Below are 16,520 nucleotides of genomic sequence, written 5' to 3' on the forward strand. Positions count from 1 at the left end.
AATTCGCTACATTTATTACGAATTCGTTATACGGATATAACAAATTACGGGTATAACGAAGTAAATCCATTGGTCCCTAGGACTTCGCTATAACCGAGTTTTTCTATATATATGTAATCATATAACCTAATTTGCATTATAAATAACAATTCATGTGAATTAGTGTACGTGTAACGCAAGATATTTGTAACAACGTTGAAACAATTATTGAAAAAGACGACTGAAATAAAACTATTTATTTACATAGAATACGCATTTATAAGACTATTTCTATGACTTACTAGTATTCACTTTGAAAGCAATAAAATTTTACTTACCAAATAAATGCGGCCAAGGGTTTGTTTATTGTACTCCTTTTTTAAATCTCCGCTACTATCCGATGTTTATTGGTGATTTTCTCAGATGACGACACTAAATGAATGGTTAGACCAATTTTCAAGCTCTGTGATGAATACACCACGATCTAAATCGCAAAAAGATTGGTAAAATCTGACGAGGCAGTAAGTTACCAACCGGCGGTTCCAAGATGACTTCTTAGAATGATTGTGACGTAGCTTAAACTAGTGATGAATGAAATAAAGACATGACGTCAAAGAACATTGTGACGTCAAAGAAAATCAAGCCAAATTCACAATCTACATGTATATATATGTCATTCGCGCTTTACGACACTGTGTTGTATCGCTATGAATTGAATATCTTATTGTTTGTCCATGATTTTCTTTTCATATTCAAAGAATTGAATCTGTTATTTAAAAGAAAACAAAATTGTGAAAGATTTTCCTTAGAAGTTTGAAGAATATTCGGGGTGAGCTGTAAATTCCATATCAAATTAATGTATTTTTATACTGTATTATTTTTAAAATCATTGCTGCTTCCAAATTTTAAACGTTTAATTAACACTTTTCTTTTCAAAATTTTTATTAATACAATCTGCTTATTTGTTTCGGTTGTTTTTAATGATGCAATATCACTTGAAACAATATTGAAACATCTACATTGTACATGTAACTGTAGAAATAGAATTGTTTAAAATATTAATAAACTTCAGAAGATTGAATCATTTTTATCTTTTAATATTTTTGCATATAACAATAACACATAGGAACCATTACATAAAAAATGTAAAAACACATTTTTGCATAAGAATTGTTTAACATGAAAGTTAATAAAGGATTGTACCCATTGATTTGACATGTTTCCTCAAGATCAGACTGTATGTATACAAATAATACTGACACAACCATTGAAATTGTTACCTGACACAAAGCACAAGATTCACTGAGTGGAATCAAAGGACTGTAAGTAATGAAGGCAGCAAATCTGCCCCTAAAACATCTTTACTTGACTTTTTAATTCAGGTTTACTTTGCAAAGTAATACAGACCGATTAAAATAATGACTTAATTTGAATTTAATGCCCTTTATCTAGAATTATGACATTGTCCTGCCCTTTCAGCATAAAACTGCTTATTCGAATCATTCTTTATTAATGTCCCTAGAAAATATTAACAGCAAGTTTGAGCAAATGTTATTTTCATCAAAGAAGTGACAATGTATCATACCTACCCAATACTGATTTCAGAAAATTTTGGTTAGGCAAAATTTCTTTGTATCATTCTGATTGGAATTCTAGTGTCATTTACCGCTATTGAGTGCAAACAAATATGAAAAATTGGTAGAAAATCTATCTTATCTAAACTTTACTACAAAAGAACAAACAAATGTAATGTATACAAACATGTATTTGCACCTGAGACTTTTTAAAATGTTGTTCGATAAAGGGGGGGGGTGTAAAAGTGACACTATCATTTACTTACAGTCCTTTGATTTCACTATACAAGTACTTCCAATTTACTTTTATGATAAAAAGTTTCAGTATGAAACTAATAAAAATATGGGTCTTCCTTCAAATCAGATCAAGAGGGCAACATAATGCTGAGGAGCTATAATGAACTTCAGTGACTCTCCTGTAAAAAGAGGAAAGAAAACACATGTACATTATCAATACCGGTACATGTACATTATCAAAAACGTGTTCATGCAGATGCAAAGCCAATGCCATCCAATTAAAGTAAAAAACCTCAATAAATAATGAGTTGACTCTGTGTTTATAAATACTAGTAAGAAACATATTTCTGATGCTACAAATGAGAGAATAAGAGATTTTAGAATAAGTTTATAAATTCCAGTAGAGATTTTTGCCACAAACCTTTAATGACAGACTCGTTGGAAAGAACGTTGACGTAGCGTTGAGTGGACTGTGGAATGTACATCTGTCGCCTCAGCATGGCACACTCTTTAAAGCCAGGTTTCCATTCCTTCCTGTTGCCATGATAAAACATTCAAATTGTTATATTTACATCTTCCAAGTATTATTTCCTCTATTTCTTCTGGAAACTTATAGTTAATTCATAGGTCTATAGAAACAACCAGACTGAAATCTACACGCCCCGTTTATCGATTGGCTGAAATTGCATCATTGCAGAAAAAATACATAACCCGTGTTAAACCCACATTTGAAAAATAAAATGTCTCAGAGCTAAGGTATTAAAATGAGAAAAAATACTTAGCCTGATATTCTAGCATTTGAGAACTCATATTAACACATTTAAACTTTTTTTTTTTTTTTAAAAACAGTTCACTTTCTCTAAGGGTTAGATCAGTTAAAGTAATCAGGTTGTATTTTGATAAACTAGTAACAGACATGTAGCAATTGCCTAGAATTTACATCGGGAGATAGAAATATGGCTTAAATTTTGAAAAAGACTCATCATACCAAGTGTTTTCAATCCTCCTTATTTCCACTTCGTCAACCTCTGTCAAATCACCGATGAATTTAGTCTCGTACCCTCCTACAAAGACAATCAAGTTTGACTCTCACCAAAAGCACAAGAATAGAACAAAATCATTGTCAAAATTTAAAAACAAAGATTCAAAATTGCATGGAACTGATTTAGTTAAATACATGTAACAAAAGTTGTCCATGTCCCATATTAACAATGAAAAAGGTTGTCCTTTCATTAGAATCAATTTCACAAACTGTGATATAGATAAAATCAAAGTACTGAAAGTACTGAGAGACGGAGGCGTCATTGCGGAGGAGATTAATCTAATAATTCCAAGTATTGAAGTACCGACGGGAGTTGATTTCATCGATTGATATTTATCTTAAAATCAACGATATGTAATTTCGCATGCCAAGTAGAGTCTTATCCGTAATTGAATAACGCATATTTTCATAATATGAATTTTCGGGCTTTTCCGACAATTTTAAGAATTCTAAGAAAAAAATCATGTGAATCATGTTGCGTAATATTTTAGGATAGAATAAATTCCATCAAACTATGTTTCAGTAATGTAAATATTTCTGGAAAATTATATGGATCCAAGCAATATTTTACTATAATAATATTTAATGCTTCAGAATGCATTACATTGAATCTATCGATTATTTTCGAGAACAAGGTCTTGTCAGCGGCGATGATCTGTGGTTAGGTCCAAACACAGTTAAAAATAATTTTACTTCCGGTTTTCCAGAGTAAATGCATAGGAGAGTTGATAAAAATCAACCACCAAAAATAATAATGGGTTTTTTTTCTTCAAATTTTAAGGTATAGAAGGTTTAGAGTATCAATTAAGAGTTTGCAATATTAAATACTACAGGACAGAAACTACTTTGCTAATAATTCATGCTCTTTTATGGAATATGCAAAAACAAATTACAAACAAAAAATATTTTGTTAGTTAGTACTATACCTAATGATTCACAATATATACTAAAATCAATGATATATAATCAATAAAAACTTCTGAACAGTGAACTTTTTTCATATGAAAAAAAATCGTTCATGCTTAAAAACCCCTAATGTTACATGAAGGTAATACATGCATGATCTCAATCTCGCATAGTTGTTGTTCTTTTCCTTTTGCAGAATGTACGATTCGATTGTAGAGTGATATATTTCTAAGCATTTCAAAAAGTTATGGATATGAAATACTTATATATAAGAGACGCTACAGCTCATTTTGCTCAATTTTGCTCAAAATTAACGTTGATTTCATCATTTCAGGCAGTCCAAAAAGTAAATATTGCTAGCTCAGCCTTTTGATCAACAGCTTAGCGCATCAACTGTAAACATTTCATCGTGACTTTCTGCAAGGGATGAAAATATTACGAATTTATACAGATTTTACATGTGGTGTAAACAAAATTTTAGAGATATAAATTTAGAATTTCGGAGAAATATTTAACACGCAATTGCGAGCTTTTTTGGCTGTGAAAAGATTCAATCTTTCTGTATATGCACGACTTCTATTCTTTTATCTAACTATGTTTAAAAAGGGAAATATCCAAGATGAAGAGAATTCGCTGTAATATCTCTTTAAAGCTAAATTTAAAATAATATACCGCGGTAGATCTTGTAATACCCCGTACTTCACTTTTAAAAGAAAATATGTACATTCTGTAAAATGTTTTTACACTTTTTTCACGCGAAATTCTCTTATCAGCTTGCAAAAACACACTGACTTCCCAACTTACTTTGAAATCGACAGCGCTGGCCAGACAATGCAGGATTAATCAAGCTTCACAGCACGTGGCCTGGGTACTCTACCTATGCACACACTAAATGTGTGTGTGTGTGTGTGGGGGGGGGGGGGGGGTTGCATTAAAGGGTGTAATCTGGATATGTTTAATTCATTTGTTTCACTATCCTTATAGTAGGTAAAGTATACATGCCAAGTAAAGCTAAACTAAAATGTGGCATGCTACGATCACGGTTGTCTGTACTTAATTGGGAGAATACTCAAGTTCACATAGCAGTGGTTCAACTTGTTAAATAATCATTTTATTGGATCGATGCCGGGGGCGGGAGTGTAGCTATACATAGAAAGATATATCTCCACAGGAGATTAATTGATAATTAATGCGCAAGTAATATACGATACAGACTAAGAACCACGCCGTGTTTATCCATTGAATCTTATAATTATTCAATATTTCGGTCAATACAAGATGGTTCTTGAGGAATCCTCATTATTTGACGTCACGGACAGGAAGCTGTATAAAATGTATAAATAGCCACTAAACGACTACACACCATTGCTATTCTTAAACTCATGCATATTCATACTTACTTGGAATTTGACATATAAACTAACATTTTCGAGAGAAATTATGTTTATTGATCGCAATATGTATAGTTCTATTTATTGTTATTTCAGATAAGATATTTATTTCAATAATAATACTGAAATATGAATCCCAAACGAATATTGCAATTTTTGCCGCTAGGTGGTGTCCGTCAAATCCACTATCGACGTCACATGTGAGCTGACCGGTAGCAATAGAGGAGGCTCAGAGAGCCTCCGTCTAATGATACGTAAATAAAAATTCAAACAAAAACTGTCTTTCAGAAAAGTGCAATAATTTCAGATGTTAACATTAAACTTTTTTTTTTAAACTATGTTATGAAATGCATACCTGTTGAAAGATTCCAAGCAAAACAGAAGCTAGTCTGGTATCTTCTGATGGCATTTTTACTACAATATCAAACAAAAGAAAATTGATTTTTTAAGTACCAGGATTGATCATTTATTTAACATACAAGATTTAATATGCCATAAAACAAATCACTTTTCCATTGTTATGACATACAGTGGTCAAATCATAGGTATTAATTGTTCTTCCAAAAATTAAAAATTCCAAAACTGACGCACCCGCGTTTGATTTTCCTACTAGCATCTGATTCTTCTTTGGCATGGATGAGTGCAAACACCTTCCCAATCACTGTTGTACTTTCCGCACATACCTAAAAATGTTGATTTAAATCATTGAAGTCATCCTCAATTAAGATTGACAAGTCACCAATCTTTATCATGATATGCAAGAGAAATATATGCAATAAATTGAGGAACTGCTATAGCATTACTGCATTTCAATTACTGAAATTAGTACATGTATTACATTACTTATCAGCATTTTGATAAGCTACTATAATAAACGGGATATTTAGATATCTCACATCTAAGATCTGCAGGTCATAGTTAGTGAAAGCAATGTATCTGTGTCCCCAGTCAGCAAAATGGCCGATGACTTCCTCTAGATAATGCTCAACATCAAATGTCATCTGGGTCACACGAACACATTCCTTAAAAAAAAGAACAATTTCACTCTGATATCAAACAGTAAAAAACTCAAAACTAAAATTCATTGGTATTTTCATAATTTTTCAAAGTAAAAAACAACAAGTGAAAAGCTGTCAATGTGACAGCAAACCGGGTTTTCTTTTATGTAAACTGTATCCATAATCCATGTCAACCCTTATCCAGTGAAATGGAGTACCCTACATGTATATGCAACATTTTGCCAAAAAATGACTAATTGAAAAGCTAGTATTTTTTTCATAAATTATCGGAAATCAAAATCCTAGCAATATGCACACCTCTGATACATGTACAATTGATCTGCAAAAGAACAACTTCCTATCTTGAGAACTGTAGGAAAAGTTATCCATACAATGAGGGTACCCTATATGCAATATTTTGCCAAAAAATGACTAAGTTCAAAAGCTGGTATTTTTTTCATAAATTATCGGAAATCAAAATCCTAGCAATATGCACACCTCTGATATATGTACAATTGATTTGCAAAAGAACAACTTCCTATCTTGAGAACTGTAGGAAAAGTTATCCATACAATGAGGGTACCCTATATGCAATATTTTGCCAAAAAAAGACTAAGTTCAAAAGCTGGTATTTTTTCGATAAATTATCGGAAATCAAAATTCTAGCAATATGCACACCTCTGATATATGTACAATTGATCTGCAAAAGAACAACTTCCTATCTTGAGAACTGTAGGAAAAGTTATCCGTACAATGAGGGTACCCTATATGCAATATTTTGCCAAAAAATGACTAAGTTCAAAAGCTGGTATTTTTTCGATAAATTATCAGAAATCAAAATCCTAGCAATATGCACACCTCTGATATATGTACAATTGATCTGCAAAAGAACAACTTCCTATCTTGAAAACTGTAGGAGGAGTTATCCGTACAATGAGGGTAACCTTTTGGCAGCTGCCCGCCCGCCCATCCGCCCCCCCCCCCCGCCATTTTCACCATTTTAATAACCGGATTTTTCCGTTGGAAAACCTGGTTAAAAACCATTTTGAAAGTTTTGTCCTTTTCAGTTTGCATTACATTTGTGGTACCAGAAGAAACCTTGGATTAAAGAAACTGTGGATTTATCATTCTTGGATTAGTAAACCATGTACCTGCAATGCCTCTCTGCAATGAGCAGGAGAGAATGGCTTATCTTTGTCACCATACACTTCTAGAGGCAGTATACTTCTGTAGGCAAGATCAAAGTCCTCTGAAACCAGACAGCATGTGACTTTGATGAATCAATGTTAGAAACCAAACTCACTTGCACAATTCAATTTTTTTTTCATACGGTAGATACATTTTTGGTTAATAAAAATATTGGTAGAAAGAAGACATGGCAATGCACTTTTTCTGAGAAAATAATTATTTTCATCACTCACCCACTTTTTATTGATACATATACATGTATAACTAATATTTGTATACATACAAGTGTACCAGTACTTACTTAAGCTGCAGTAAATATAATATACCGGTAATGACACATTTTGCACTGCTTCTTGTCAAGTTCGCACATGCTGATACATGGTTTAAACAAATAATAAAAATAGAAGCTTGGTTTTATAAATTATATGCAATAATTCATGATCAAACTACATGTAATCTGTTTAATAGGGTAATTCTGTTAAATTTTGAGTGAGCTAATGTATGTACATACTAGTATATCTGCAGTATGTTTAATCACTTGGTTTTATTGCTTTATTACCTTAAAAACCCATCAATCAGTGATTCAAGTAAACAAATAAAGTGACAAAATGTAAAACCAGAATATCTGATGTTTATCATGTTACCTTCTACAATGCCGGGGGATTGATTTCCACTCTGCAGGGTGTGGGAGAACTTCCTGACAGTGTAGGTGACCGTCCTGGTCTCGTTGACCTGTAAGTACACACTCTCTGCACTCTTACTGGTACTAGTGGTACTGGTACCACTGTTGGAGGGAGAGAAAAAAGATCGCTGAGAAGGGGCCGGATTTTTGTTCCCAAAAAGACAGTTGTTGCACATGGGACTGGGCTGAAGTGGGCTACATACTGGGCTGTATAAGGGCCCAGGGGACTTGACTGGGCCTGGGGATCGACAGTTAGCCGGCTGGGTGGGTGAGGGACATCTTGCATTGTCTGAAGCTTCATTGGGTGGGGTGGACTTCTGGGACATGTTTGTCAAAGCAGAGTTACATCTGGACAACTCACTGGTATCACACTTTGAGGGTGACCTAAGGCACTTGATAGTTTCCAGTGGAGAATTATCCTTGTCAATCGTGTGAACTTGAGATCCACTTTCATGAACTTCTTGCATCACAGAATTATTTTGAGTGAGCACATCTGCATTTTGTGAGGTATCTGTATTCACATGAATATTGTCCAACCAGTCTTGGGAGGAAGGCACTAGAGACCCAGCATGCTTGCATAATTTCGGCCCCTCCACAAAGCTACCTCTCGGAGAACGCTGACGAGTGTACTCTTTTAACAAGCCACCATCCATATTCTCCTTTTGACTCTCATCCATTAAATCCATAGAATGTGGCGAAGGACAAAGTGTGGCATCCAAATATTTACGGCGACAGTCACACAATGTGGGGGAAACTGGTCCTCTAGAATACTGCTTAAGACTCTCTAGTTTTGGATTCTCCAAATACTGGTCCTTGTTTTGATTGTCAATTAGAACTGAAACTTCTGTTAATGCTATGGAGGAGGTTGATTCTTCTTCATCAAAGCCATCCACATTGACTGTCAGAGCTACGATGGAATCCCCTGTGTTTATCACAACAACACCATCTATTTTCAATTGTGTTCTTGGTCCAAAAGGTGGGAAAGGTGGTGTTAACTCAAACTTTGTATGAACTGAAAAAGCATGCTTCATGCATGGAATTTTTATTGGCTTCTGCTTTTTATCTTCATCTGAAATATAAAACCAAATGTCTTAAAAATGCAAATGCTTGTTGAAAACAAGATAAAAATTGTTATTTTCATTAATACAATGCACTGGTTATTCTGTGAATTCATAAGTTCACAAGGGGGCGGAAAAAAGTCTATGAGAGTTTTCTTTCTGTATATACCTGATGATATCACTTGACAAAATTCACATTGCTGTAGAGGAGGTACTGATGTTATTGTCATGTAACATGAGGAACATCCATCTTGGGTTTGGCTTGGGAGACTGAAAGTATAAAAAAATTGCATCTGCAGTAGAAATCATGCATTGAAATATTTACCATTTGTCTACTCTTTAAAATATATATAAATACATATAGGTACAAGTGTAAAATCTCCATGTTTTTGCAAAAACCAGACTCATACACATGTAAATAAAATAAATTAAGTTTTGTAAAAAGGGGAACAATTAAAAGTGCGGATTTCAAAAAAATATATACAAAAGGTGTAAGCAAACCTAAGAACTAGGTACAGTTTCAGTCATATTTTGCCATGTTTTAGAGTGATTTTTAAAAGTATCAACAAAAATGGAAATGAAACATTTATCTACACAAATATACCCATAAACTAAGAGTCTATAAATAGTTACCTGATTAGACTTTCACAAGGGTAATTGTGACGTCACAAACAGTGCATTTGCCCGCAATTTTCATAAAACTGAGCAGAAGACACCAATTCCTTTGTGGATTTTTTAACAGAAAACTATGTCCGCAGCCACCACCCACGATGAAACTCACATTATAACTTTATCATGTTAAAACACATAAAACATATTAATTTTGTTGTGGGCGACGGCTGTGGACACATTTTCCTCTTCAAAAAGCTATGAGAAAATGTGCCATTTTTCACCATTTTTGACTTAATCACAGAAATGTGCCAAAATGTTGAAGTCATAATTATTTTTTGAAACAAGATATAAGTGTATAACTTGGCATTTTATATACACACATGTTCAAGATATTATACATGTATGTGTATTTTCAGGAGATTTCCACAACTTTTGAATTTTAAGGCAAATATTAAAAGAAACTGCATGTACCTTCTTCTTTGAATCATACCTGTGTCCAAATATCAGAACCTTAGTGTGGTCAGAGGGCCACTCACAGAATGAGATGTACAGGTCCACTGTCAGCTCCTCCTCCCCAAACAGCTTCACCTCGGACACCTTCAACAACAGGTGTCTGATGTTTAGTAGATTATTCATTGATTGAATTTTTGTATAAACTGGTCCATGGTACATAATCTGATACATTATTTAACTATCATTTTGATCATCAATTTTAATAACAAATTAGCCTTAAAAATTCCAATTTAGTGATACATATACTTTATTAAATAAATTAAGCATCAATATAATATAAAGATTAACATACTAATTAGTACAATATGAATATTCCCTAAATTCTTGCATTATCAAAATTTGATAGAAGACCAAGTTTAAGAAAGTGATAAGTAGCAACTTTAATAGAGAAAAAGGTTATTTTACCTTTGTGTTTATATAATATTGCTTTATAAAACTTGAAAACCTCTATCAAATGCATCAGTAACATTACTTATTAGTTTTAAAAAGATAAAATATTATCTTTAATTTTGCCCAGTTTTATCTTCTAAAAACTTTTAAGTGAGGTTAAAACAATGTTTTCTACAGTACTTACGGGTAACATGGTATTTGTATATACCTTTTTTAGTGGCTGGTTGGGTACAAACCACCACCATTGTAGTCTGTACTCATAAGTACACACAGGAAGGACCGACTGGTGATCAGCATCCATAGTACAGGTGTAGGACACCACAAACTGGCCACATTTTGTAAAACCCAGAAACACATGCCTGAAAAAGAAATGGATTATTTCAAATACTATACTACATGTATTAATGAGAGGCCCATGGGTCCTAGCAGTCACATGGTTATAATATCTTTATGAAGGATCATGTTGATTAGTAATTCATTATTGTAATGCTTTCAAGTGCATCATTTATTTAATGTTTAGATGAAAGATATAATGTTATGTAAGCAGATATGTAGCAGATATGAGAATTAAGGAAATGATTAACTGCACGAGACATCAACAAGGGGTGGGGTGTACTACCCTAGAAGGCACTGTATTATTAAATAAGTTATAATGCATATTCCAAAAATATGAATATGTATGTGGTAAGTGGGGATTCTGAAGAATAATAAGGTTATTATTCATGAAAAAGATTGAGGTTGGGTGTGTGGTAGTTGATATGCCTTGTACATGTACTTGTGAAAAGTTGTCCCATACATAACCAAGTTTCCATTACACAGCAGAATCTGATTTAGGAAAAAAATTGAAAAGTTTTCACTACTGATCAAAGGACCTCTCCCTAGCATCAGATTTTAACACTCAGGGCCAATGAATTTCATGATCCTGGTAGAGGGTTCCATGCTTTTCATAACCCATGTACCCAGTTTGTACCTATAGATTGCATGCTAGATGTCTATGCAGGAATAGAAATGAAGATACTAAAAAAATGGAGTGTTTTCACTGTATGATTATGATAATAAAACCATTCCCTAACCAGGGATCGACATTAACGGTTGCCCGATTGCCCGGGACAAGTAAAATCTCTATTCGGGCAAGTGAAACTCTGGTTAGACTTGTCCGATCTGGCAAGTAAAATTTCTGATTAGAAGTACGTCTTTTGTTTTGGTTACAAATAATTTTTATCATAAAATCAACATCCTTTCCGAATGCTTTCATTGATTTAAATAAATTAGATGAAAAAAAAAAGGAACTCGAGAGTATTAGAAAAGAAAAGTTACTAGGCCACATGATAAGGTCCCGAGCTCGCTGGATAGAAGAGGGTGAAAAACCATCAAAATATTTCTGTAATTTAGAATCTAGGAATTATTTAAATAAAACAATAAAAAAAATTGAATTAGAGGGTACTGGCACTATATATGAACAAACAGAAATTTTAGATGAAGTTAAGATATATTATGAAACTCTGTATAAAAGTGCAGATTCAAGTTTAGTTAATATAAATTTAGAAGAAATGTTCTTGAATTCTAATAATCCTAAAATGGATACAAATACGTCCAAAGGTCTGGAGAAAGACATTGAGGAAAGAGAAGTTCTTAACGTATTAAAGCACATGAAGAATAATAAGTCCCCTGGTAGTGATGGGTATACCGCAGAATTTTTCAAGTTTTTTTGGAGTGATATTAGAAATTATGTTGTTAGAGCTATTAACTGTATTTTTCTTAAAAAAGAGCTTCCTATCTCTCAAAGACTTGGAATAATTTCATGTTTGCCAAAAGGGGACAAACCAAGACAGTTTCTAAAGAACTGGCGACCAATAACCCTTTTAAATGTTCTCTACAAGATCATATCTGGTTGCCTAAGCTTTAGAATCAAACAAGTTTTGGACATTATTATTTCAAATACACAATCTGGTTTCATAAAAGGTAGATACATAGGGGAAAATACTCGCTTTGTTTATGATCTGATGTCGTACACAGAGATACATGAAATTCCAGGGCTTTTGGTCCTCATTGATTTCGAAAAAGCCTTTGACTCTATGTCATGGTCATTTATTTATAAAGTTTTAAGTTATTTTGGGTTTGGAGAATATATTATCCAGTGGATAAAAATTTTAAACACAAATTTCCGTGCCTGCATTTTACAAAGTGGGTTTTTATCAGAACAATTTGACATACAAAGGGGTTGTAGACAAGGAGATCCTGTTGCTCCATATTTATTCATTATATGTGCAGAAATCCTTTCAATTCTTATAAAGCAAAACAATGATATTAAGGGCATTTTTGTTCATAATAAAGAACATATAATATCACAGTATGCAGACGACACTTTGTTAGCCCTTGATGGTTCATCAAAAGCCTTGTTCGAAGCATTAGAAACTATAGATTTTTACTCCAGCTTTTCAGGACTTAAAATTAATACATCTAAGACAAAAATTGTGTGGATTGGTTCAAAAAAATTCTCTGATCAAGTGTTTCATCATACCAGATGGAAATTAGACTGGGGATCTACATCTTTTAATTTATTAGGTTTCCAATTTTCCGTTGAACTTTCTGAAATTGTTGATATTAATTTTGGTAATCAGATTCCAAAAATCATTGCACTTATGGAACAATGGAAAAGAAGAATTCTTACTCCAATTGGTCGTGTCACTGTCATTAAGAGTTTGTTAATTCCAAAACTAAATCATTTATTTATATCGCTTCCTACTCCCAAAAAGGAGATTGTAGCATTTATATGCAAAGCCTTTTTTGAGTTTCTATGGAAATCCAAAACAGACAAAGTTAAAAGGTCTCTTATAACACAAGACTACTTGTCAGGTGGTATGAAAATGGTAGATGTTAGAAGTTTTATTACATCACTTAAATGTACATGGATTAAAAGGTTAACTTGCTCACATAAACCATGGATGGATATTTTCTATGCTCTCAATGGAGATGATATTTTACAGAAATTGTATGATTTTGGAGATAGTTTTGTGTTTGATTGTTTGTTAAAAGAAAATAACGCCTTTTGGAAAGATGTTTTGATTGCTTGGTCATGTTATATGAAATCTTTTACTTACTCTCCGCACTTTAAAAACAAATTTCATTATATTCCAGTGTGGTATAACTCTAATATAAAAGTTAACAACAAACCAGTTTTTTTTAAATCCTGGTATGAAAAGGGAATAAAGGTTGTGCAAGATTTTTTTGATGATGATTGTAATCTTTTAGACTTTGGAGTTCTTAAAAACACATACAATCTATCTGATAGTTGTGTGATGCAATACAATAGCATTGTTACAGCTATTTCAAAATATTTGAAATCATTGTTAATAGATAGGTCTTCTTTCAAAAGACTTCCTAATCCATATGTACCTTTATTTTTTGAACCTCTCATATCTTCTGAAAAATGCTCAAAAATCTTTTATAATTTCTTGAATAAAAATGAGGCTATTCCAACCTCAATCAGCAAGTGGGAGGCAGAGCTTAGGCCATATGGAGTAGACACAATATCAGTGCAAGATGTTTTTAAAATTTGTTATAAAACCACTAGTGATTCTTCTGCCCAGTGGTTACAATTTCGAATCTTACATAGAATTGTTCCTGTTGGAAAATACCTTAAGAAAATTAACATTAAAACTTCTGATTGTTGTGGTTTTTGTATGGAAAATGTTGAAACAATAATACATGTTTTCATTGCTTGTGATAAAGTACAAACACTCTGGAGTGATTTAAGTCTTCATATATACAGAAAAACCTCTGAAAGAGTTGGTTTCAATGTTTCGAATGTTATTCTCGGTGATCTACCATTGTCAAACAATAACAGGGTTATAAACTTCATAATTCTATATGTTAAACAATATATTTTTATATCCTTAATGCAAAACAAAATGCCAAATTTTCTTGGATTACTCAGTCATTTAAGAATAAAATACCATGTAGAAAGATATGCTGCTATCCAAAATCAAAAGCTGCGCAATTTTGAAAAATTGTGGCTTACATGGAAAAACATTTTAGATTAGTTTATGATATTATGATTATTACTATTCGTATTATTATTTGTTATTTATTTTTTGGTTTTTTATTTTTTTTTGGTTTTTTATTTTTTTTTTGGAAGCAAAGTAACCATTTACCACTAATATTGAAAAATGTATGTAATTATACTTGTGTGTGAGTGAGTATGCATGTGTATAAAATTTATAAAAACTGAATTTAATAATGTCAACATTAGTACTAGTATGTATGGAACAAAAACAATAAATTATAAAAAAAAAAAAAAACATCCTTTCCGAATTGGAACTCTTCAGTCTTTTGTTACTTCAGCGTTTAACTTTAGGTAAGTTGTTCCATAGGACATTCTTGTAACATTGATTTACAGATCGCGCGAATTTATATCCATGTGCTCGATGACAGTTTTTTTTTCATAATTATTACGGTATGTGCGGTCACGATATAGAGCCAAACCATGTGCATGTCACGATATTATGAATGCATTTGTCGTATGACTTAATTATTTCACAAACACGTGTGTTGATGGAAACGGAGATAGTTCAGTTTTATTAAACGTCATGGCATCGTAGTCTTCTCTTTTTAAATGTATTGGGGGAACAAAATTAAAGTAAATCAAAAGAATCAAAAGAGTCTACTGAAAATAAAAAAAATACGAACTTAAAAGAAAACGGGGATTTGTTGATTCTTGGAAAACTGATTATCAAGATCCACTTGCCTATGTGCTGTAGAATAACATTATTGGCATATTACTACTTGTTTATATCAATAAAATTGATTTACAGTGTGTTTAACTTTTTCTTCTTACTAAATTCGCGCAACCAAGTTTAAGATTCGGGCATGTCAAAATTTGAGTTCACTTGCCCAAAGGGCAAGTGAATTTAAAAGTTAATGTCTATCCTTGCTAAAATTAACACAAAAACAAAAAATCCCTGATTCATTGGTAATGAGTTCACAAATTTAGAAGTTTCCTTTGTGCTGAACATCTACATCAGAACCCACAGGTTTTCTATCCGTTACACTGCTTTCAAAGTTGATAGCAGCATATCAGATAGAAAACCTGTAGGTTCTGACGATGGCTGAACATGAATTTGCTTCACATGTTTTAATTCAATCAATTTTATATGACATTATGTTATAGCTCTCTGCATGGCTTTATACATGTAATGCTGAAGAAGAAATATCTCAAACATACAAAGATGTAAAACAAAATTATTTTTCTTTATGACAAGTTTAATTTGATTCTTCTCACCCTTCTTCAAGTGCCTCCTCAGAAACAAGGGATGGTAATCTGAAGCATAATCTTGTTGGGATTTTATTGAAGAACTGACACTGTCTCTGCCTTCTATGTTGTTTAATAGTTCCCTTTATCTGAGTAAGATAAGAGAGATGAAGTTAATACTGTATAAATTAATATTATGTCTCTGATGCCTTTAATTTCAGAGGAGGGTTTTAAAAGACAATTGGTATGTCTTTCATCTCAGTCCAGATAAATCTTAAATATAGGTTAAAATTTGATATGATCAAACAGACTGGGCTGTTGATGGATATATTTTTACCCATTTCAATCAATTACACGTCAAAAAGGTATCCTTATTAAGATGAATGGTAAATATAAGGAATAAGTCATTAGCATCAAAAGTTTTATAGCAATTTATTTTTTGCGACATGTGCATTTTAAAGGCGCACAAATTCTAAGTCATTACACGATTAAATTTTTTTTTACTGTGGATCAAAAGTAAGTATATAACGTTTTGCATACTTCTCTGTTGTATAACTTTTTAAGAATGCTACAAGCCATCGTTTAATCTTTAAATGATCATATTGAAGAAATCTTTTGTCGTCTGAGCGCTTTCGGGTTATGTCGTTGTTAGCACAGCGCTTATCTCCTTCTGATAAAAATAAAAATAAAGTAAACGCA

The 16,520-nt window shown here is 32.6% G+C and overlaps 1 protein-coding gene across 2 annotated transcripts; it reads right to left on the reverse strand.

The window, feature by feature from the left end:
• Positions 1 to 1,060: 1,060 nt before the first annotated feature.
• On the reverse strand, positions 1,061 to 16,512 carry LOC128176370 (DDB1- and CUL4-associated factor 15-like). Of its 2 annotated transcripts, XM_052842640.1 has the most exons (13): positions 16,362 to 16,512; positions 15,852 to 15,970; positions 10,779 to 10,929; positions 10,158 to 10,264; positions 9,225 to 9,325; positions 7,960 to 9,066; positions 7,279 to 7,376; positions 6,026 to 6,151; positions 5,721 to 5,812; positions 5,485 to 5,543; positions 2,779 to 2,854; positions 2,212 to 2,324; positions 1,061 to 1,969 (listed from the first exon to the last, which is right to left on the reverse strand). In XM_052842640.1, exons 1-13 carry the CDS (start codon positions 16,398 to 16,400, stop codon positions 1,914 to 1,916), a joined length of 2,244 nt encoding a protein of 747 aa, XP_052698600.1. In that variant the 5' UTR covers positions 16,401 to 16,512; the 3' UTR covers positions 1,061 to 1,913. The 2 variants fall into 2 exon arrangements, with proteins under 2 accessions (XP_052698600.1, XP_052698601.1); XM_052842641.1 differs by lacking the exons at positions 15,852 to 15,970; positions 16,362 to 16,512 and adding an exon at positions 11,644 to 11,807.
• Between the last annotated feature and the right edge of the window lie 8 nt (positions 16,513 to 16,520).

Source organism: Crassostrea angulata, chromosome 3 (assembly GCF_025612915.1).
Source record: "Crassostrea angulata isolate pt1a10 chromosome 3, ASM2561291v2, whole genome shotgun sequence".
NCBI lineage: Eukaryota > Metazoa > Mollusca > Bivalvia > Ostreida > Ostreidae > Magallana > Magallana angulata.